The sequence below is a fragment of the Lampris incognitus genome, chromosome 1, assembly GCF_029633865.1.
Source record: "Lampris incognitus isolate fLamInc1 chromosome 1, fLamInc1.hap2, whole genome shotgun sequence".
NCBI lineage: Eukaryota > Metazoa > Chordata > Actinopteri > Lampriformes > Lampridae > Lampris > Lampris incognitus.
In genome coordinates, this window is record NC_079211.1 from 121,150,146 (window position 1) to 121,174,624 (window position 24,479).

A 24,479-nucleotide genomic window follows, 5' to 3' on the forward strand; every position below is an offset into this window, starting at 1 on the left:
TAGGGACATACATGACAGACATCCAGGTAGCTTTGTGGGTTGGTCTGTGTTCAACATTCAGACAACCTTTGACAGATGTCACATCCTCTCCTTTTCTCCCAAGTTCTCCCCCACCCTTTCTGTCACGCTCTACAGTATGTAGGGCTATCCAAAGGAAGTATGAAGAAAAACTGCCATCGAAATAATCTGTAAAAAAAAGAAAAGTTGAGATGTCCACACAACAGATGATGCTACTTCTTTCCTGTGCTATTGGTGGTTCCCAGGTCTACCTGAGTCACACCAGGTTCTTTTCAGTTTTCAGAAGCGTGCTACTACTTTAATGTCCAGTCCAGACACAGCACTTGAACCTTGTTCAGAGCCCTGAATCTGCCCAGATCCCTGGCCCACATGGATAAGGTGGAGGCCAGTATTAAAGCTGGCACATAGAAGGTTGGTGGGGTCAATGGGAGCCAAAGAAACCAAAGGACCAGCGCCGTCCATGGCCAAACTCCCAAGACAGGCTAGAGGAGAGGGAGGCAAAGATCAGGGGGTAAGCTTACTTTACAAACACCACTCTAATGTGTGTGTGTGTGTGTGTGTGTGTGTGTGTGTGTGTGTGTGTGTGTGTGTGTGTGTGTGTGTGTGCACAACTCATGAACATGCATCTGCACACAGAAATGAGCATGTGTGTATGTAGTGAATACAGTATATCTCTTTGTATGCATTGCATTTTTTTTGTGTTCGTGTACAGCATAAATGTTCTTGTCTCTTTCTGTTTGCATAGATGTGTTTTCATCCGTGTGTGTTTCATTGTGTATTTACCTGCAGTGTTTTGATCCCAGACTTTGATGGAGCTGTCGTGAGAGGAGGTTGCCACCTTGGCAGTGCCACCAGGAGGAGAGGGCAGAAACATGCAACAGGCTGTGGTCTGGAGGTGCCCTCTGTATTCCACAACCTTACAGCCAGGCTGCCGCAGGTCCCACAGCTAAAGACACCAATACGCACAAACACAAACATACATGCTAACACAGCACACTGAGCATAAGGAATCAAAATGGAACTATCAGGAATATCGGCATGAGGCAAATAACACACTGGAGTCTTGACTAGGATAATGCATTCATCTTCCAAACCAAAATCTGATAGAAAAATATTTCCCCAAACTTAACATTTTCTACCTACTTTTGAACCATTTGAAAGTCAAGTTGTGCTTAATATGCACAATTTCAAAAAAGAATTGTACACATGAATGGAGAGACACAGGCACATACCACTGTAAAGTATGTACTATCCCAGGTAACTGTACTACATATTGTAACATCCTGTTTGTCAAAAATATAACAATTTAACAATGATAAAAATGTAGCACATGGGAAAATGTTTGTGGTGTAAGCATATATATTCAAACCATTCTAAAGCCCAAGCAACAATCTCTGTTTAAATTAAAATATGTTTTTGAGACCATGACAAAAATATCTTCAACAGACAATGTTTTATCGACCCCCCCCCCCCCAATCCAGTGCAGTGGAAAAAGCATAATTAACTTGCAGAGAATTCAAATATGTTACCTACCCCCAAACAAGCCCCACACCTTCAGCCTTACACCAAAAGCAATATAGCACCCAACTGCAACCAAACAGCCCATTTCCATCCTTACCGTAGCCTCGCAGCCCTGGCCTCCAAAGCCATTGCTACTGGACACAAGGTAGTTTCCACTAGGAGAAACGTCACAGTGAGTCTGGATGTATTGCTTAGCTGGAAAAGTATTGGTCACCTGCCACACACGACTGTCCCACACCCTGTGCGTACATACGCACACACGCACACACACATACACACACACACACACGCACACACACATGCACACACATAGTACACATTATTGCACGCATTCAGATATGCAGGCCATACATGTATAAATATGTACATACATACACAAACAAGCAAAGACGTGAGAGAATTCTGACAAAATACCATCTGACGTAGGCTTTTGAAACATGATGTTTGAACTAAATAATGAAAATAACAAGCAATTCAGAGTACATTCACTACATAGAAGGGGTGGTAGTAAGTTAGCTGTAGCCTGAATGACCGAGGATGGTCTGTGTATATCTACACTGAATTGGTAAGTGTGTAGGCTAACTATCATATCCAAGTCTAGTTATTGGTTTCATAAGTTATTACAACAGGTAGTTAGCAACTCCTTTTGCACCTGATTGTTTTGTCCTCAGAGGTTTGCACTAAAGATGAGCTGCCTGGTACCCAGCACACATGTGTCACCTGGAAAGAGATGGGGAGACGTAGGAGAGTTTACAGTCCAGCATGAGCTATGAAAAATAGGTTACAAATTCATGCATGCAAACAGGCAAGCCAGAATCCCATTCTCATTGCCAGAGCACATGCACGTGCCCACGCAAGCACACAAACACAAACCTACATAGACACAGAGTTTTTTCTCACCAGGTTTCTGGAGATGTTGTGTCTGTTCTCACACTCCCCAGTCTCGATGTCCCATAGACACATCCAGTTGTCACGAGAACCACTGCACAGCTTCCTCCCATCTGTTGTGAATAGACTACAGTTACAATAATACAGCATCATTTGGGAAGTGCAGATCGCTACTCTCAAACAGACTTAAGTGAGCATTAGATTATTGTGTTACTTCAACACACAATGGTTGCAGAACAACAATGCTCCTTTTTCCTTTAGAAAATTAACTGAATGCCTGATAAAAGTATGTTTTATTGTCCCATCCATCCATCCATTATCCAAGCCGCTTATCCCAACCAGGGTCGCGGGATGCTGGAGCCTATCCCAGCAGCCAATGGGCGGCAGGCGGGGAGACACCCTGTACAGGCCGCCAGTCGATCACAGGGCCGACACACACGCACATTCACACCTAGGGACAATTTAGTAGATTCACCTGACCTACATGTCTTTGGACTGTGGGAGGAATCCGGAGCACCCAGAGGAAACCCACGCAGACACGGGGAGAACATGCAAACTCCACACAGAGGACAACCTGGGACAACCCCCAAGGTTGGACTACCCCGGGGCTCGAACCCAGGAATTTCTTGCATGAGGCAACCGCGCTAACCACTGCACCACCGTGCCGCCTGTTTTATTGTTATTGTATTATTATGATTATTATTGTTGTTGTTGTTGTTGTATTATTCATTGCATGTTTTATAGTTTTAAAGCATCTATTTTCAAATTATATATTATAGCTAGTTGTTTTTTGTGTTACCAGGGCTGACAGCTAGTCCATTGACCACCAACTCATGTCCACAAAATTCCTGAATTGGTTCGTCCCCTTGGTTTAGGTCCCACATCAGAACACTCTTATCCCTTGATGCACTAAAGATCCATGTGCTGCCAGGGTAGCACAGGACCTGGGAGATAAGAGTCTTGAAGAATTATGAAGAAACATATAGTCCAAAGAGGAGAGGAGCGATAAGAACAGCATTAATTTGTGTATTGACAGGATAACACAGAACTATGAAGACAGATGAAGAAAGACAAGAGGGTTAGGTGTGAGAAGAGAATACCAGAGAAGATGAGGCAAGGAGAAGGGAAAAAACGATGAAATAAGATGTAGAGACACAACTTGATTAGAGCTCAGAACACAGGAAAATTGCATATAAAATAAAAGAGCATAAAATTTGTAACACACACAAATGCAGAGCTAAATTGTAGCAATGGTATTACCTTGGTAACCTCTCGGTTGTGACCTTGGAAAGACTGACACATCCGGCCTTGCTTCCAATCATACACCACCACTGCCTACAGGGATTTGTGCACATAAATGAGCATTATATACACAATAAGCTATGCATACCAATTCTAATTACAACACTTGTGAGGAAATTAGCTCATTTGTGCCTCACCTAAACAATTTTTAGACCACACATGAAAATACTGTTTCCTATCCCTCCTTTGCTAAAGTAATTTCTGACAAGGGTGTTTTTCCATGCATCTGCATACCATGCAATCCAAGCATTCACTATTTTACATATTTGACTTCTAGGGTTTCTTACTTGCTTTGTGGAAAATGTTTCACTCTCTTAAGTGTAATCATTAAGTATTATCATTCAAACATTTTATTTCAAAATTTGTTTCACCAATTTCAACTTTGTTGTGTTCTTGTGTCAACTTGTGTTCTATTGTATGCATCTTCCTGAGGTGTCTCCCATTTTCTTCCTGTAAAAGTTTTCCTATGGAGTTGTTCCTCATCCAAACCAATAGTTTAAGGACAGGGGGTGTTGTTTACTGTATCTACTGAATTTCACTGCAGGTATGTAAAGCCCTTTGAGACTGTAACTGTGATAGAGGCCTATATGAATAAACTTGACTTTAATATACTAAATTACAAATTGTCTCTTGGAGTGGTTTCTAATTGCCCTTACCTATCATCAAAGCTTAATGACCCGTAACCTGGAACTTTCAGTATGTAGAATATTTAAGATCCTGTGTAAGTTCTGGTATAGGTTCTTCTTTTTGTTTCCATTGTATTGTAAAAATCGCCAAGCTTGGAAAATATGACACAAAAAGCAATGGTCACACTGTCAGTGCCACTTGTCATGCGACGTTGTGCACAGCAAACAGAGGAGTGGCTCTCCTCCCTATTTATAAAATGATGGTTGTAGCTGTGGCGTAGTGCTGATGGTGTGTGACGCATTTCTTGACCAATCATGATTGACAACAATGCCTGAAGGTTCTCAGTACTTGGATTTACTATTACCTCCTGAGCAGGGCTGAACTATCTCCAAAATTAGGCTGTCACCAATAAAAACAGAGTGGGTAAGGGCTAAACAAGGCCTCTAACTTGTTTACTAATATATTTTTCTCTATTTTATTGCATAACCCATCCCTTTTGTAGATACTAACAAATTTATCTCTATAAAAGCCAGGGGACACAGATGGTAAACATCACCTATTTTTATCAGTAATCAATCCTTTAATATGTAAAGGTTACTGTTTTGCACCTGGTCAGTTCCTCCAGAGACACACAAGTCCAGACTCAGGTTAGTGACAGTATTGATAGATCCTTGATGGGCAGGTTCATACTGCACCACTTGACTGTCAGAGGAATGAGCTGTCCCTTCATCCCGAGATGCCCTGCACGGGAACACACCCACAGTAAACAATAATCACACAACACACAAGTTTTCTGAATCCCAGTAAGACACAGGCTCATACAAAAACAAGGTTTGCTAGGCTCTCGCCAATGGGCTGTAACTATGGGGTACCATTAAGTCCATGGGACAATAAGACCAAAAAGAATTAACCACAGACACTTCTATAACATAGTTAGTTATATAGCTTGCCAAAATGAACATAACTAGGATCTAAGAGTACTCCTGTAAATAATTTTCACATCATTTTTTACTATTTTTTATGTCAGTGTAACTGCTCTTAGAAGCCTATCCATTCCTCTTTTAGCCCCAGGTTCTCATAAAGGCTCCAGTGCTTAAACTATCCTCTGTTAAATATGCTAATTCCTAATAACAGACCTATATTTGTTGAAGAAATGTACAGTAATACACATGTACAAAATGTACAGTACCCCTCAAAGAATCACCACGTTAACGTGGTGGAGGGGTTTGGGTGTCCCGGTGATCCTGGGAGCTGTGTTGTCGGGGCAATAGCTCCTGGTAGGGTCTCCCAAGGCAATTTGGTCCCAGGGCAGGGGCCAGACTAAGTGATTCTCAAGAAACCCAATGAAAGTACGCTAGCAGAGCTACAGCACCTTGCCTGGAAAAGGGAAACTGGGCCCCCTCCTGGAGCCAGACCTAGAAAGGGAGCTCGCTGGCGAAAGTCTGGTGGCTGGGCCTTGGCCCATGGGGCCCGTTTGGGCCAAGCCCCAAAAAAAAAACGTGGAGCCACCACCCCGTGAACCCACCACATGCGGCGATAAGCATTGAGGTAGGGTGCAATGCAGGCCGGGTGGCAGGCAAAGGCGGGGATCAGGGCGTGCCGACTTCTGGCATCGTAGATTGGTCCTTGGGACGTGGAATGTCACCTCTCTGGCAGGGAAAGAGCCTGACCTAGTGCGGGAGGTGGAGCGGAACCAACTAGATATCATTGGGCTCACCTCCACACGGGCTCTGGTACCAAATTCGTTGGGCTCACCTCCACATTGGCTCTGGTACCAAATCCTGGAGAGGGGCTAGACTCTTTACTTTTCCGGAGTTGGCCAAGGTGACAGGCGCCGGGCGGGTGTGGGGATACTCAAGAGTCCCTGCTTGAGCTCTGCCGTGTTGGAGTTCTCCCCAGGGAATCAGAGGTTCGTCTCTATACGACTGCGAGTCGCCGGGGGGAAGGCTCTAACTGTTGTTTGTGCTTATGCACCGAATAGCAGTTTGGAGTATCTGGCCTTCTTGGAGTTTCTGGGGTGGTGTCCTGGATAGGGTTCCGCCTGGGGACTCCATAGTTCTGCTGGGGGATTTCAACGCTCATGTGGGCAACGATGGAGAAATCTGGAGGGGCGTGATTGGGAGGAACAGCCTCCCCTATCGGAACCTGAGCAGTATCTTGTTACTGGACTTCTGTGCGAGTCATGGATTGGCCATAACAAACACGATATTTGAACATAAGGTAGTTCATAAGTGTATGTGGTACCAGAACACCTTAGGTCGAAGATCGAAGATAGACTTTGCAGTCATATCATCAGATCTGCAGCTGTATGTTTTGGACACTCTGGTGAAGAGAGGAGCTGAGATGTCAACTGATCACCACCTGGTGGTGAGTTGGACCAGATGGCGGGGAAGACTGCCGGACAGACCGGGCAAACCCAAACGTGTAGTGAGGGTGAACTGAGAATGTCTGGCAGAGGACCCTGTCCGTGAGATCTTCAACTCCCACCTCCGGAAGAAGTTTGCGTGTATCCTGAGGGAGGCTGGGGACATGGAGTCTGAGTGGGCCATGTTCAAAGCCTCTATTTCTAGATGCGGCAGGTGGGTGCTGTGGTCATAAGGTCATTGGTGCCTGTCGAGTTGGCAACCTAAGAACCCGCTGGTGGACACTGGTGATGAGGGAAGCCGTCAGGCTGAAGAAGGAAGCCTTTCGGGCTTGGTTGGCCCAGGGGTCTCCTGAAGCAGCAGACAGGTACCAGAAGGCCAGAAGGACTGCAGCTTCGGCGGTCGCAGAAGCAAAAACTCGGGTGTTGGAGGAGTTCAGCGAGGCTATGGAGCAGGACTTTTGGTTGGCCTCAAGGAAGTTCTGGCAAACCATCTGGCGACTCAGTAAGGGAAAGCAGGGCTTGACCCAGGCTGTGTTCAGCCAGGGAGGGGAACTGCTGACCCGGACTGAGGATGTTGTCGGGCAGTGGAAAGAACAGTTTGATGAGCTCCTGAACCTGGCTAACACATCCTCGGTGGAGGAAGTAGAGTCTGAAGACCCGGGAGAATCCCCACCCATATCCCTGGCAGAGGCCTCTGAGGTAGTTAAGAAGCTTCTCGGTGGCAAGGCGCCTGGTGTGGATGAGATTCACCATGAGATGCTGAAGGCTCTGGACATTGTTGGGCTGTCTTGGCTGACATGCCTCTTCAGTGTTGCGTGAAGGTCGGGGACAGTACCTGTGGAGTGGCAGACTGGGGTGGTGGTTCCCATATTTAAAAACTGGAGCGGACCGGAGGACCAGAGGATGTGCTCCAATTATCTGGGCATCACTTTACTCAGCCTCCCTGGGAAAGCGTCCTCTAGGGTGCTGGAAAAGAGGTTCCGACTGATTGTCGAACCTCGAATCTATGAGGAACAATGTGGATTCCGTCCTGGCTGGGTAAAAACGGACCAACTCTTTACCCTTGCGGAAGTGCTGAGGGAGGCATGGGAGTTTGACCAGCCAGTCTACATGTGTTTTGTGGACTTGGAGAAGGCTTATGACCATGTACCCCGGGGCACGCTGTGGGGAGATACTGCAGGAGTATGGGGTACCATGGTAGTTGCTACAAGCCAACCAGTCCATGTATAACCAAAGTGAGAGCTGTGTCTGCATTCTCGGCACAAAGTCAAACACGTTTTTGGTGGATGTCGGACTCCGCCAAGGTTGTCCCTTGTCTCTGATTCTGTTTGTGATATTCATGGACAGGAACTCAAGGTGCAGCCAATGTGAGGAATGTGTCTGTTTTGGGAACCGTAGAATTGCATCTCTGCTCTTCGAAGATGATGTGGTTTTGTTGGCTTCATCAGAACGGGACCTCCATCGTGCACTGGGTCAGTCTGCAGCTGAGTGTTAACTGTCTGGGATGAGAGTCAGCACCTCCAAGTGTGAGGCCATGGTTCTCTACTGGAAAATGGTGGATTGCTCCCTCCGGGTTGGGGATGAGTTGTTACCTCAAGTGAAGGAGTTCAAGTATCTCAGGGTCTTGTTCACGAGTGAGGGTAGGATGGAGAGGGAAATTGACAGGCGGATTGGTGCAGCATCAGCAGTAATGCGGATGTTGTTCCGAACCGTTGTTGTGAAGAGGGAGCTGAGCTGGAAGGCAAAGCTCTCAATTTACCAGTCAATCTTTGTTCCAACCCTCACCTATGGTCATGAGTTTGGGTAGTGACGGAAAGGGTGAAATCATGGATACAAGCGGCTGAAATGAGTTTCCTCCATAGGGTGTCTGGGCTCAGCCTTAGCGAGAGGGTGAGGAGCTCGGACATCCGGAGGGAGCTCGGAGTAGAACCGCTGCTCCTTCCCCTTGAAAGGAGCCAGTTGAGGTGGTTTGGGCATCTGATTAGGATGCCTCCTGGGCGCTTTCCTTTGGAGGTTCTCCGGGCATGTTCAACTGGGAGGAGACCCCGGGGTAGACCCAGAACTTGCTGGAGGGACTACATGTCCAGTCTGGCCTGGGAATGCCTTGGGATTCCCCAGGAAGAGCTGGAGGGCGTTGCTGAGGAGAGGGACGTCTGCAGTGCCCTACTTAGCTTGCTGCCACCGCAACCCGACCCTGGAGAAGCGGCTGATGATGAGATGAGATGAGATGTACAGTAATGATGACGTATATCACATTCTTAATTTTAAACTAGAGTGGTATAATTATCACTTTTTACATGTTGCCTAGAGGCAGACACAATTGTTTTACAGAGTTGTGTCCCAGTACTGCAGAATAAATGTGGTGTAAACACTTGTTCAAGTAGTATTCACGGAGTGTGCTTGTCTTACCTGTAGCGGTCAGATCTCTTGCGGAACTTGCTCTGTAGTTTGCCCATGTCCGTGTAAGAAACCTAGAGCAGTTTCGCTGTTTCATAGAGAGACACATATTCATAAATGCCACTACACCTGGACAAAAGTCCTCTTCTGAAGTAAAAAAAAAACCCCAGAACAAAACTCCTCTTTATTTAGCATGTCAAATTGCCCAGGGGGGCTGGGGACATGGCAAGAGTGAAAAGGGGGGCGTCAGGGTAGTGCAGCGGTCTATTCCATTGCCTACCAACATGGGGATCTTCGGTTCTAATCCCTGTGTTGCCTCCGGCTTGGTCGGGCGTCCCTACAGACACATTGACTGTATCTGTGGTGGGAAGCTGGATGTGGGTATGTGCCCTGGTCGCTGCACTAGCGCCTCCTCTGGTCGGTCAGGACGCCTGTTCGGGGGGGAGGGGGAACTGGGGGGAATAGTGTGATCCTCCAACATGCTACGTCCCCCTGGTGAAACTCCTCACTGTCAAGCGAAAAGAAGCGGCTGGCGACTCCACATGTATCGGAGGAGGCATGCGGTAATCTGAAGCCCCGCCCCCCCGGATCGGTAGAGTGGGTGGAGCAGCGACCAGGACGGCTCAGAAGTATGGGGTAAAAGGGCATTTAGGCACCTGAACCATTTTTAAATGTAAGGAGCTACTGCCCCTTTTTGAAAGACCGAAACTGTTTTTTCGACAGGGTATCTTGTTTAAATTTAAGTGGATCATTTTAAACATAGCCCTGTGATGGCCTGGCAGCCTGTCCAGGATGGCCTCCCGCCTGCCGCCCAATGACTGCTGGGATAGGCTCCAACATCCCAACAACCCTGAGAGCAGGATAAGTTGTTTGGATAATGGATGGATGGATCTTAAACATATTCATGTTTGCTTACAATGCTGAAATGGAGATATTTGCATTTAAAAAGATTAGATTATTATTAAGTGATTGCTGGCCTCAAATTGCATACATTGCAAAGCTTGCAGCAACGCTAACTCCGCTATTGAATAAGGGTATCTGTCGAAATTGTGTTATAAATTACATTTATCCAGATTATGTTCTGATGACTGATTATAATCAATCCCTATGATAATTATCATAATGGCAATTTTTTTCCTCTACCATAATCCTCTCTGTACTGCAATTTAGAGCTGAACAACCAACCATTTGTTCCACCTTAATTAGCAACAATCTGTTACTGTTACGCCTTGCATAAGGGTCCGGTCAGACCAACATCCAGTGAGATTACATCACGCACTCACATGCATACGCGCAGTTGTATAAACATGCGCGCGCGTACACACACGCAACCGAGACACACGCAACCGAGACACACGCAACCGAGACACACACACACACACACACACACACACACACACACACACACATACATACATGCATACATACATACATACTTACACACACGCACAAGCACACGCACAACTAAGTAATAAGCACCTCGCTCTATATCCTGCCCTACTCACAAAACAAGTGGCAGGAAAGAGATGGCTAAAATCCTATTAGTGCCGCATCATTACTGTCAGAGGGAATTAGTTACACAAACACCTTCTATGAACTGTCTACTTCCATGACCTATGTGCAATAAATACGTCACGTGGGAATACACATAGGAAGGTTTGCATGCTTACTTACAGTGAATAACAATGTAAAGTGATGGTGCATAGTGTACGAGTCACGAGTGTGACAAATGTCTTACCTGTCACGAGCAGGCGTGGTCGCTGAGATGCTGTGGCTGGATAGCTAGCTCGACAGCAAGCTAATTAATCTCGCTTTATCGCTCATGCCAGAAAAACCGAACGAAGCAACATCGCCAGAATGCCAATCTAACAATGCAAAACCTCGGTAGTCTCATAGCCCAACACCTCGAGAAGCGTTTCCCGTCAACTTGCATACTCGTAACTTGAGTTAAATCCCGTTGAGAAGTGGACCGTTCTCTTCCAACTAGGACTGACCCATCCTACTTTCCTTAGCGACGCTTCCCCCGGTAACTAGGCGAGCACACGGTCACATGACACACGCCCGGAAAAACAGTTTCCTCCTTCAAAATAAAACTCGTATTGGAAAACGTGATGACAGAACAGTGACGGTTGTGATTCACAGGTTGTAATAAAGGCACAGATTCAGTATATGACCTACATTACCCGTATTATTTAGTAAATTTTACAGCTTTATAGATATATTGATAAATAAAAGCAATAAAAACAAGTAGATGAGCAAATAAACAAATGCATAGTTTGAATGTCTACAAATACGTGTACGTAACGGCATAGGTGAAGAACGATATGTGGTGTAGAATTTTCACGTGTGCAGTAGGCCTGTCAACATCGATAGATAGATAGATATACTTAGCACAAAAAGTAAGGAAATTTGTGTTTGATAGATTGTTTCTTTGTTGTAACAATGCTTCTTGGCAATAAATCTTATACCGTTGGAAAGCCTGTGTATTTCCCTTTGAAATAGTGCCACATTTGTAAGGAACATGCATTTGTGGGTTGAGCAGCAGAGCTGAGTATGTGGGTTGTGCTCATGAAAAATGTGCCAAATCTTCTCTGCCAATGCCAAACAGCTTATTTTGCTGTTACTACTGAATCTTGAATTGAGCTTCTGGTACCCGAGGTGCTGACAATCAGCTGCCCGATATAAGATTTATTGCCAAGAAGCATTGTTACAACAAAGAAATAATCTACCAAACACAATTTCCTTACTTTTTGTGCTAAGTTTAGATAGATAGATAGATAGATAGATAGATAGATAGATAGATAGATAGATAGATAGATAGATAGATAGATAGATAGATAGATAGATAGATAGATAGATAGATAGATAGATAGATAGATAGACTGATTGACTGACTGACTTATTTGTATTTTGCTTATCAATATCAAGTAGTAGTATTTTGTCCCTTTGTCTCTAGAATGGGTCCAAAATTATAGACTAATTCTGTTGCTACCACCAAACAAATCTCAGAAGTAAAATTTTGCTGTCAATGTCTTCTTGAGGTTGTCTTACACTCTTAAATGTGTAGGAAAGATTTCATGACATGAGGATACTTCTGAAAATTATTGCATCATTTTTAAGATACCTGCCTTTCTCAAAAAAAAACGAAATTTCAGTAAAGAGTTTTGTATGTAGCAAATATGGCCTTGGACAGGCGCTTTAACAATATTTGTTTTAAAGTGTGGGGAACATGTAATAGGTTATAATGTTATGGACCTGTTGCCGAATGGGTTCTTTGGAGAGTTGGTTGATTGCCCTCCATTTCAGACACAGGGTGACATGACTCCCCAGGCAGCAAATCTGGGACAAGTCAGACCGGTCCCTGGACACCTAGCATTCATTCTACTGACACAATTTTACATCTCAACTTATTTTTGTTTTATGTGTGATATTTTATTGTTAAAGACATAATGACAGGAAAAGGGGAAACAATGCATCATAACATACAGCAGTTTGGGTGCTGCATTAAAAGTCAGCCTAACATGAGTGCATTTTATGCATTTAGCCACCAGAATGTCCTCATTTGAAGAGGTCTAAGTGGGCCACTTAGCTGGGATACAATTAACAGACTACAATACCTCTGCGAGATGACCTCAATTTAAACTTTCTGGTTGTTGTAATTGGTATTCAAATTGTGTGTAACACTTGAACAATTGAAGGGCTGGTCCTAAGGTTTTATAAGGCATTAGAAATTTCATTATAAACACATTTGAACATTATAATGAGAACATAGTATGCAATAATAGATAGCACAAATATTCACTTATATCAAACAGACTCTTTTCTCTTAAATGGCCTTTAAAATGTTGTCACCTCATCGAGGCTACATGTAGACGTGAAGCAAATGTAAGAGTCTCACCAAACCAAATTCAGCTCATAAAGACAACCTTCTTGATTTAGTACAGACCCCATTCCTCACCACGCATGAGGATTACACACTCATTGATCTGTGGGAAATTCTGTTGATTGCATCCTCAGCCAAAACAACTGCAAAGTATCAAGTCTTTTATTATTATGTTAACAAGTTATGAATTCAATTTCCATTTTTGAGGCTCTAGGTAAACAAACAGGCATGTGAATATTTTCACAAACAGCTTAACATAGGTAGCAATGCAGAGCAGTGCCAAGAAACGATTATGATTTAGGTCAACATTATAGATGTAAACACTGTGACCTTCCATGTTAATTGTTAACCTTACAGACGGTCTTTTAACCAAGGTTAAACATCCCCTTCAGCCATAGTTCTGAATCTTAACATGCCTGAGACCCAAATGAGAACTTTAGTTGGTTATTTGTTGGACCCAACTTCATTTACTACTTTAGTCATGCAAGGACCAAATACAGAAGATGGCTTGTAGGCCCAGGTCTGATTTGTAGTTCCAATACAAAAGAAAGTCTCACAGTATTTTGTTATCACTGACTTTGACTTCTGTCTATCCTTTGTGAGTAATAAAATAATAATAATACACTTAAATTGTTTAAAATGAACAAGCCAGGGATACAAAGATAATCTCACCGATGACACCACCTTAAAATAATGACACAGATGTAACTGATAACATGATATGAGATCCATCCATCCAACCATTGTGGTTGCGATTTGTCGCCTCTATTTTAAAGGAAGTATGACTGCTCCTGAGAAGTGCATATAGCACATAAAGCATGCAAACCAGACTGTCAGCAGAGTAAAGATTGTGTGTGTGTGTGTGTGTGTGTGTGTGTGAGGGGGGGGTCGCCGGGTCTGCTGTATTTGCAAGTGTGTCACGGATTTTCGTGCGCGCAACAGCTGCACAACTTTCAGCTGTTTCACAGGCTGGGGGCAGACGCTCGCGTTTTGTGTGCAGCGGTGGTTTGACGTGACACTCCCCCAAATCGATGGGAGGCGACGTCACTCAGCCAGCCGATGAGTGGATGGCCTCTGTAATAAAATTACATGAAGGGAATTGAGGAAAAGGAGAAGACTGCTTGGGGAAGAAAAGACAACACGGCGTTTCTTTCGCATGTCATTCAGTACCGAGTTGTTGATGTTCAAACTTTTTGAGACTTATGGGCGATATTTTCCCGGGCGAACTGCCGTGTGAATGGCTTTCTGGGTTTTCTAAGCAGACAGGGAGAGATAACTGTACTGTATCCCAGTCTAGCGGATTGGAGTGAAAGTCCGCCATATTCTGCTTTACCACGCCCGGGAGTCGAGCTATTGGAAATAAAACGGGGGACCTCGTGTTCGTGTATTTTTATTTTCTTTCTGTTGCCCTGAATTACGGAGTATAACCTCGCCGTAAGGGATACTGTCGAGACGAAATAACCAAAACCGAGGACTTCTACAGAAGAGTGACTGAGCGCGGATGAGAATGCTTGACGAGATCACACAGAGCAGTACGGAGGATATGTCTTAAAAGGATCTGTTGATCATATTGAGAAGGAAAAGAAGATTACACCAATTAAGGTTTTGCACAGATATTCCATGCGAACGGCTCCGCGAACCATTTGTGAAGTGTCGGGAGCCCGGAACGCGAACCGAAACGGGGGGAGGGGGGAGAATAATTTCTGAAATCTACATTTTCCTTTCCCCCCCAAATCTGTGCACTCTTTAGGCAAATATATAAGGGCGTCCACGCGTTATTTCACCACAAACAGGCCTGCACGAGGGCGTTATTGAGCTTTCCTAGGCCTCGATTTTTCAATCAAACTCAAATCTGGATGAATTACTGAGGGGCAGAAGCGGGAAAAGTGCGTGTTTGGAAAAGAAAAGGAAGAAAAAAAAAGATAATGACCCTGGAGTCCATAATGGCGTGCTGCCTCAGCGAGGAGGCGAAAGAAGCCAGGCGGATCAACGACGAGATCGAAAGGCAGCTCCGCCGGGACAAGAGGGACGCTCGCAGGGAACTGAAACTGTTGCTTCTCGGTAAGCTGGCTGTGGGGGGGGGTTGGGGGCACCGGGTGGGCGAGATGAGAAAGAGCGACGCAAAGCCCAAATTCCTCCAGAAATACCCTCTAGGCTGATGTTTTTGTAGGCTGCCTGCCCTCACGAGTGAAGTTGGGGAGGGGGGTTAAACGTCTCGGTGTTACGAGTCGTGTGCACCAGTTGTTAGGCCAGCAGGCATTCCGGGGGCGACGATATACAGGCCCGTCATTTCCAATACAAATCACCTGGTTTGAATAACTGCAGCCTGTCAATGTCTAGGAAATCCTACCCTGTCAACAACCCTCCCTCGTTTCCTCACAGGCCTAAATCAAACCCGTGCACGCTGAAAGGCCCCTCATGGTCGTGTTATATCTGTCTAGGTCAAAGTCTAGCATGTTTTATTGGGGAGCAGTTTGGGCTATATTGCGTTATAACACCAACCTCCGGTCATATCAATCCCAGAGTACTAAGTAGGAGGTGTTTTGTAGACTAAAGGAGGGGAATGACTATATGGAGGTAGGGGATGTATGATTTTATGATGTATAGAGGGGACTGGATCTTATGATATATATAGACTTTTATGTGTGGTGCTATGCTCACTTATTCATGCATTTAGTCATTTTAAAGTAACTGAAACATAATGACAGCGCAATGAGCGTAGAGAGACATCACAAAAGTTCTCTAAAATGCACTGCCCCTCCTAGTCTTACTTTATCAGCCAATAAAGGGTTGCAGCCCATGTAAATATCAAAGGTCTGTTAATTTCGTTCTTATGCCTTTATAATAAGATGATTATAGCCGGGTATTTCTTAGTGAGTGGGGGAGGGGGGTGTTATTAAAAGTGCAGGCTATTCATCTAAGGATACGTTATTGTTATTTTTTTTATTTTTTTTGCATGTAAGCCATATCAGTTGTTGGAAGAGTCATGAAGAAATGTGGGTATGAAGCGATTCATCTTCACAGGAGCCCATTTATTAAATTTGGGGGGAAAAGTCAATTTCATAAACGAACTGTCATTGTAGAATCAAGAGCTGGAAATCAATTCTGTTATTTTCTTGACACATTTCTGTTTGAACATGTTTGATAGGAGATGAACTGACAGAGCAGGCAAGGCCCTTAAATCCTTTTATTCAAAGCATCATGTAAAGGAGGCTTGTAAAGCATAGTGTAAACAAAACGATGATTGAAGCAGGTATGAAGCAGAGTGACACCTCCTTGTTTCTTTAAATGATGGAACAGATCATTCCTGTTAACAATCTACCTTGGGTAAAAGATAAAGTAGCTAATTGAGCTGACTGCCACAATCCTTATTAGATATAGATAAAGTCCCTTGATGTCATCCGGTGAAAGCATTTCAAACCCGACCACTCTCATTCTGTGAAAATGCAATCTCAGTCATTGACTCAAACCAAAATGTGTTTGCTTTATGGTGTGTGTCTGCCGTCCGCTCAGTCCAAGTCTTTCTCTACATTAAATATTTATTTAATTTATCATCACTCCGGCCCCAACCAAAGGGATCGTAATTGTGATTCATATTTCCATTAGTCTTTTTTATCGTACTGTATTACTTGGCTTTTGTTTATTTCATTGGATTCCAAAGTGGTTAAATAGTGCATTACAATATCAAGATGTGCACTTTGTGTTGTCTATAAATATGCACAGAAAATATGACCCAAGAAGTGGAAAAGGAAAAGCTTGCTGTGAAGTTGAGCAGTATGAATGAGGGGAAAATTTGTCATTGACTTATAACAAGAATGTAATATACAACACATTAACATTTGTGCATCAGCATGGCTTTTGTGTGATCAAAGATTTTGTATGATTAAAATGTCACAATTTGCATAAAGGTAAAACTAAGTGTAAATAGCTTTGCAAGGAGTGCATCCAATTCATTTCAACATATTCATTCTGCAGTCGTAGATTTTTGATGAGGCACATATTCTTTATGCGTACAGCCCTTCCCTACAGTGGTTGCTCACTTCCTGTGTTGCTTGTTGTTTCCTGTGTTGCTTGTTGTTTTCTGTGCGCTTTTGTCCCAGGGAATTGTGTGAATGATTTATGTAGTGGCATGGGGAGGTTGCAACTGATCATAGGATAGGAGATGTGATAGGACATCATTTAGGCCAAACGCGGATAGCAGACAAAAACACACACACACACACACACACACACACACACACACACACACACACACACACACACACACACACACACACACACACAAAGCAATGTGTCTACTTTCATTCCCTATAGACAGTTACTGCCTGCATTAGTGGTAGTTGCGTTAACTGGAGGAAGTGATGCATGCTCCATAAGGCGCCATTAACCTATATGCTATCTGTTTATTGAGAGTTCGCAAACTTGCTAATTGCTTTGTGTCCCTGTGGACTGCATGCCATCAGGCACACATACAACGCACAAAACTCATCAGCAAGTACAGAACATTCTTTTTCAGATCTTGAAATTTTGGACTTTCCTCTCTTTCGCTATTGGCTTTCTGATTTTTCCAGGTGTTAACTCATTAATTGCTTCTTATCCCTGAGGATTTTGTACTCTGTGGTACAGACAACAAAAAATAATTTAGCGAGTTAAGAATTCTTTAGATTATTTTAATCCGCCCTCCTTTTACATCTGATATGATTAGGCTTGGAAATTATGTGTGAAAAAGATACACAATGCTGTCCAATACAAGCATAGTATTTTACTCTTGGCTGTTGAGTAAGCCGGCCTTAGTAGCTGAGCCTTGCTTGGAGAACTCTTGGCTGTGTTTCTAGAGGCCAGAGAGAGCACATCTCATTCATATGCTTTTCGTTTCCCACTCATTCAAACCAGTAACAGTCCAACTGTAAACATGCAGCTTCCACCGTTTGGCTGCCAGAAGACGTGTTACTGTCGTCCCAATGAGAAAATCTTGAGGGATGAATCAAAACAATAGAAATTAAATGTGGACATTTGGTCATTAAGACCTTTACTTTACTGGAGGTTATGCTTTAAATGCTGGTAAAATTATGAGTCAGAACATGTAATATACATGCAAATACACGCACATGTATTTCAACTGAGAACATGGTCTTTGTTGGTTCTATGAAAAGAGTAAATTAATTAACACTTTTCAAGCATTTGATTAGCTTTTTTGAGAAATCTCAGGCACCTCTGTAGCTGAATGGTTTCAGCACATACCACATGGCCACAACCGTCGCCGGTTCGAATCCAGCCAGCAACTTTTGATTCATGTCATACCCCTCTCTCCTCCACATTTCCTGTCTGCTTTTCACTGTCTAATAAAAGGAAAAAAATTGCCCAAAAAGGTCTTTGAGAAATCTAAAGAGAAGTGGGAAAGTTGATGGTAAGTCTGACTGCAGGTTTTCAGAGCAAAGCCGCCGTGAGAGACAAGTTCATTTGAATAGGGACCGTAGGCACAGAAAATGACAAGTTAGCTGTGTCAGTGTTTTTTGTTTTTGTGAACAATAACATATGAAAATGAGCGCTAGAAAGACTTGTGTTTGTGTTTTAGAAAAGGCAAGGACTGGCCATCAAAATGTGATTGTGTGCTAAATTAAACAATGTTAAAACACTAAAAAGCACACAGTTAATTAGAAATTCACTCACAATCACTGGATGTCAAATGGGAAAAGTGTTCTCCAAAAAGAGCAGCAGGTTTATTGGAGCAGCAGTTTCTGGTTGGACATTTTTAAATGAAGAATTTTCCATCTGATGACTATTTGTCATTTGTTTTTTTGTAGTGCGTTGCCTGGTAGACAAGGACAAGCTGTCATAGATGCAACGTATAACTGTTGTGAACTGAAGTAGGTCTGGTATTTACTGCCCTTTTTTCATAGAGTAGTTAAGGTTACATGATATTTACATAGTACCCTATTTGCTTAACATTGACATTGTAAAATAGATGCTTTTGTGTCTGGGTGGCGTGGTAGTCTATTCCGTTGCCTACCAACACAGGGATCACCGGTTCGAATCCCAGTGTTACCTCCGGCTTGGTCGGGCATCCTTACAGACACAACTGGCTGCGTCTGCGGGCGGGAAGCCGGATGTGGGTATGTGTCCTGGTCTCTGCACTAGCGCCTCCTCTGGTTGGTTGGGGCCCCTGTTCTGGGGGGGAATAGAGTGATCCTCCCATGTGCTACATCCCCCTGGCAAAACTCCTCACTGTCAGGTGAAAACAAGCGGCTGGTAACTCCACATGTATCGGAGGGGCATGTGGTAGTCTGCAGCCCTCCCTGGATCGGCAGAGGGGGTGGAGCAGCGACCCGGACGGCTCGGAAGAGTGGGGTAGTTGGCCAAGTACAATTGGGGAGAAAAGGGGGGAAACTAAAAAAAAAGAGAAAAAGAAATAGATGCTTTTGCACTGGTTCAACAGAGCTTAAGTTAGCTCATCTGAATCGTGTTTATAGCTAGCCAACAACTTAAAACCTTTTATCAATTGATTTGATTTGTTTGAGAACGTAAAAGGCAATTGAGGATATTTTACTTGGTTCTCTGTTGGCGGTGTTTCTGTGAAATCCTACCTTGAATGAAACTGCACGGGCAATACCAAGTGATAAAATATGAGAGAGAGGCCGAGAGAGGATAGTGTGTGTGTGTGTGGGGGGGGGGTTGCAGAAAAAAAATGTCCTCATTTTTCTTACCCATGATGGTTGAAATGTTCATTAAAAAAACATTTTTAATGTCTTACAACAGCATACATTTTTAGATGCTCTCAGTCAAACATTTTTGGAGGGGTCACCCCCTACCCCCCCCCCATCTGGTGTGTCTTCATGTGGGTGCGGACACAATTTAATCTGCCCCGAGCCAATTAAGCTAACTTTGGGCAGTTGGTCCGCACCCCATTCCACCACAGCTAAATAAAGGATATTGATAGTGTAAGAGATTATGTGAATAATACATGCGTTGGACTAGAAGTTGTGAAGTGTAATATAAGGTAAATCTGACCAGGTTACTCCCACAATTGCCCCTAAAATCTTCCCACTATCTGAAACCTGAGAAAAATCTTGGAACGAAGCTTTTTGTGGGAGGTACATTTAAACCGGTCCATTGGGTATAATAAGAAAAGAGAGAGGGAGATAAAGCTAAACCACACAGTACAAAAGAAAAAAAACCAATGCCAAGCAAGACTTATGTTTGTGTTTTAGAAGAAGCAAGGACGGGTCGTTATTATGTCATTGTTTGCCAAGATAGTTCAGGGGATCCCATCTCATGAAACAACGTTAAAACTCAGAAAAGCGCAACGGTACCTGACTTGCAGCATGACAGCCTGCCATATATACATCAAACTGTAACTCTTTCACAACATAGTCTAGCATGAGGGATTTAATTCATCATTTTACTGAATTGTAATCTGATCAAAGTTAAAATCATGAGAAGCATTGTTTCTGCCTAGTTTACTGATGCCTACGGTTGACAATGTTAACTTTGGTGTTGACCCCTCTGATTACCAGAGATCCATTTGAAAAGAAACCAGGTCACTAGTGTTGTTGTGTCGTTGCCGTAAATTATATTACAAATATTTACAGAATTGAATTATGGATTCATTGCATTCACATTGTCTCAGTGTCTGATCTCAGTAGCTTGTAGTTTTGAACATACACATATTTTTTTTTTTGCATTACAAAATGTTTTTATCCAAAACAGGTATAAATATAGTATATGTATATGTACATATACGATAAACTTCTCTATTATCAAATTACTGTAAAAAAGTGACAATCAAAAATGTTATGCACAAAAACAGCATTACTGCCTCAGAAAATAAACTGAAAATAACAATAAAAAAAACAAAACAAAAAAAAACAAAAAATTAAGACAAAAACAAAAACGCAGCCAAAAGAGAGAGGAGGGAGAAAACGAAGGAAAAAAAAAAAAAAACCCAAAAACAAAACATCAGTCAGCAGACAGTGGTGTCCCCACTAGACAATACCGTAACGCACACGGACAAGCAGACACACCGGCCCCCGACCAACGGGCCGGACCCCCCAGCCGACCGGCCAACGCGTCCACCCACCCACGCACGCCACAATACTTTGGTATAACAGCAGTTAAACTACACGCTGCCCAGCATCAGTAGCCCTGTAAACCATAAAAACGTTTATCAGTCCGGGATAAATGGGAAACTTATGTGATTAATAAATTGAAAAAATGGACCCCATAATTTCTGGAATTTATCAGCAGAACCACTCAGTGAAAGTCGAAGTTTTTCTAATTTAAGAAAATAGAGAACGTCTCGAGCCCAGTGAAAATAAGAGGGTGACACCTGTGACTTCCATTTAATTACTATTAGTCTCCTTGCCAAAAAAGTGGTAAAAGCGAGGAGGTCTTTTTTAACTGCAGAGAGAGTTGGTAACATAGGAAAGACTCCAAACAACGCACCAAAAGCGTCAGGCTCAACTTTTTCCCCACTTATTACAGAAATTATATTAAAAAATTCTGTCCAATATTTTTGCAAAGATGGGCAAAGCCAGAACATATGTATAAGATCCGCAGATGAATGCTGGCATCTGTTGCATGCAGGGGACACTCCATCATAGAACTTTGACAAACGGGCATTAGTATAATAGGTGCGATGAACCAGTTTACACTGAATAAGGCTATGCCTGGCGCAAATAGAGGATTTATGAACTCGTTTTAAAATCTCCGCCCAAATTTCCTCTGATATTGCCTCCCCCAAATCCTTCTCCCATAACATCTTAATGGAATTTAAGGAGTCCGGACGTAAAAGATAAATTTGGTTATAAATATATGAGATGGAGCCTTTTAAGGTTGGGATTGGTGTCAGGAAACTATCTAGAACAGAAACATTAGGTAGGTGGGGAAACATGGGAAACATGTTATGAGTAAAGCTCCAGACCTGCAGATATCTGAAAAAATGTTGCTTAGGAAGTGAAAATTTGTCTGACAATTGCTGAAAAGAGGCAAAAACATTATCAATATACAAGTCTTTAAAGGTGTTGATGCCAAGCCTTTCCCACCTTAAAAAAACACTATCCATCAGGGAAGGAGGGAAAACATGATTGGCGGCTAGTGGAGCATAGGTAGAAAAAGTCTGTAGGCCAAAGAAGCGCTTAAACTGAACCCAGATTCTAAGAGATGTTTTAACAATTACATTCTTAGTATATGGAGATGTGGAGGAATGGATAGGGAAGTGTAGCAAAGCTTTTAACGACGCAGGTTTAGCCGAATTGAATTCTATGATAAGCCATTCTGGAGGGGGTTGAGAGGCCTCAAGTTGAAGCCAGGATTTAAAAATTCTTATATTGGAAGCCCAATAATAAAATCTAAAGTTAGGCAGTGCCATGCCACCGAAAAATTAGGCCTTTGTAGATATTGCTTACGCATTCTAGGAACTTTCTTATTCCATACAAACTCCAGGATCATGCTGTCCACTTTGTGGAAAAACGCCTTGAGGGAGGAAAAGAGGTATACATTGAAATAGATAGGAAAAGCGTGGGAGAGTATTCATTTTGACCGTATTGACTCGTGCAACCAAAGAAAGATTAAGAACGGACCAGCGATCCAAATCCCCTTTAATTCGGGTCAGTAAAGGGGCAAAATTTGCTTTATAAAGATCCTCCATTTTTTGCGCGACTTTAACTCCCAAATATGTGAAACTGTTGGGCAATCTTAAAGGGTAGAGTATGCAAGGGATAATCGTTAGCGGCGGCATTAATAGGAAATATTTCACTTTTGCTCAAATTCAGTTTGTATCCCGATATCAGGCTAAACGACTGAAGAGTGGCGAGTATAGCAGGGACAGAGGTGGGCAAGCCAGAAACGTATAAAAGGAGATCATCCGCGTAAAGCGAGACTTTCAGTTCCATGCCATTTCTTACTATGCCTGTATTATGGGGATTGGATTGAAGCGCTACTGAAAGGAGTTCAATGGCAATAGCAAATAACAAAGGACTTAAGGGGCAGCCCTGTCTTGTAGAGCGGAAAAGGCGAAAGTAGTCAGAGTTAATATTATTCGTCCTGATTGAAGCATGTGGAGAAGAATAGAGTAACTGAATCCATGAAATAAAGTTTTTTCCAAAGCCAAATTTCTCTAAAGTGAAGAAAAGATAATTCCACCCCACTCTATCGAACGCCTTCTCGGCATCTAAAGATATCAAAGCCTCTTGAGTGTCAGAAGGCGGAACATTATAAATTACATTGAACAAACATCTAAGTTTAGAGAATGAATGCCTATTTCGAATAAATCCTGTTTGCTCTTGAGAAATTATAGAAGGGAGAACAGATTCAAGGCGTAGTGCTAGTAATTTGGATAACAATTTAAAGTCAGCATTCAGTAAACTTATTGGGCGATAAGAGCAGCAAGCTAAGGGATCTTTGTCTTTTTTCAAGAGGAGAGAAATAGAGGCTTGATTAAGAGTTTGAGGAAGACGTCCAGCGACAAGTGATTCGTTGAACATATCTAATAGTAAAGGGACCAGCTTATGCCAAAACTTCTTATAAAATTCAGACGGGAAACCATCTGGGCCTGGGCACTTCCCATTTTGCAGAGATGTAGCAGCTGTGTGAAGTTCTGAAAAAGTAATTGAATTCTCTAATACTTTCACGTCTGATAGACCAATAGAGGGAATATCTAAATTTTCAAAGAAGGTATCATAATTAGGAGGAGATGGACCTTGATCAGAAGAGTAAAGAGATACATAAAATTCCTTAAAAATATTATTAAAATTTCAGTAAAGGGTCAGTAGTTTTACCTGAATCTGTTTGGATCTGAGAAATGTGACGCGATGTAGCCATTTGATGCAACTGGTGTGATAGTAGCTTGCTGGCCTTATCACCATGTTCATAGAACCAGGATCTCAACTGGAGCAAGAGCTCAGTAGTGCGATGAGTCATGAGGGCATCGTACTCAGCTTGTAAGGAGAGACGTTCCTTGTAAATATCTGGGGACTGGGAGGAAGCATACAAGTTATCAAGTTGAGAAATACTCTTTGCCAGCCTAGATAATTTTTCCTCTCTAACTTTTCTCTCATGTCTTGAATAAGAAATTATTTCGCCCCTAATATATGCCTTTAATGTCTCCCACAGCAAAGAAGCAGACGCATCAGGTGTTTTGTTTACACTCACAAAAAAGTCAATCTGTTGTGAAACAAAGTTAACAAAATTCTCATTTGATAGTAAGCGTGTATTAAGACGCCATGGTGAGTGCGTGTTGATTATGTTTTTAAAAAAAATGTTAATTGAGATTGGAGCATGGTCAGATATGACAATAAGATTGTATTTACAGTCTGACACCGATGAAAGTAGTCTATTATCAACCAAGAAAAAGTCAATACGGGTGAAAGTGTGATGCACATGGGAGAAGAAAGAATATTCCCTTTTAGAAGGGTTGAAAAAGCGCCAGGCATCAGAAACTGCAAACTCTTCCATGAAAGACTGGATTACTTTGGCAGATTT

General features: G+C 42.9%; 2 protein-coding genes across 2 annotated transcripts in view; one reads left to right on the plus strand and one right to left on the minus strand.

The window, feature by feature from the left end:
* Window positions 1–297: 297 nt before the first annotated feature.
* On the minus strand, window positions 298–11,129 carry wdr31 (WD repeat domain 31). Its single transcript, XM_056294275.1, has 10 exons — window positions 10,857–11,129; window positions 9,131–9,206; window positions 4,965–5,097; window positions 3,688–3,762; window positions 3,227–3,371; window positions 2,440–2,540; window positions 2,192–2,259; window positions 1,637–1,778; window positions 802–964; window positions 298–500 (listed from the first exon to the last, which is right to left on the minus strand). The coding sequence occupies exons 2-10, from the start codon at window positions 9,175–9,177 to the stop codon at window positions 298–300; spliced, it is 1,077 nt and encodes a 358-aa protein (XP_056150250.1). The 5' UTR covers window positions 9,178–9,206; window positions 10,857–11,129.
* Window positions 11,130–14,245: 3,116 nt separating this feature from the next.
* LOC130125540 (guanine nucleotide-binding protein G(q) subunit alpha) overlaps window positions 14,246–24,479 on the plus strand; it is a 33,866-nt gene continuing 23,632 nt past the window's right edge. Inside the window, exon 1 of the mRNA XM_056295125.1 lies at window positions 14,246–15,062. Within this exon, the coding sequence (XP_056151100.1) occupies window positions 14,927–15,062 (136 nt within the window). The 5' untranslated portion in view covers window positions 14,246–14,926. The remainder of the gene's footprint in view (window positions 15,063–24,479) is intronic.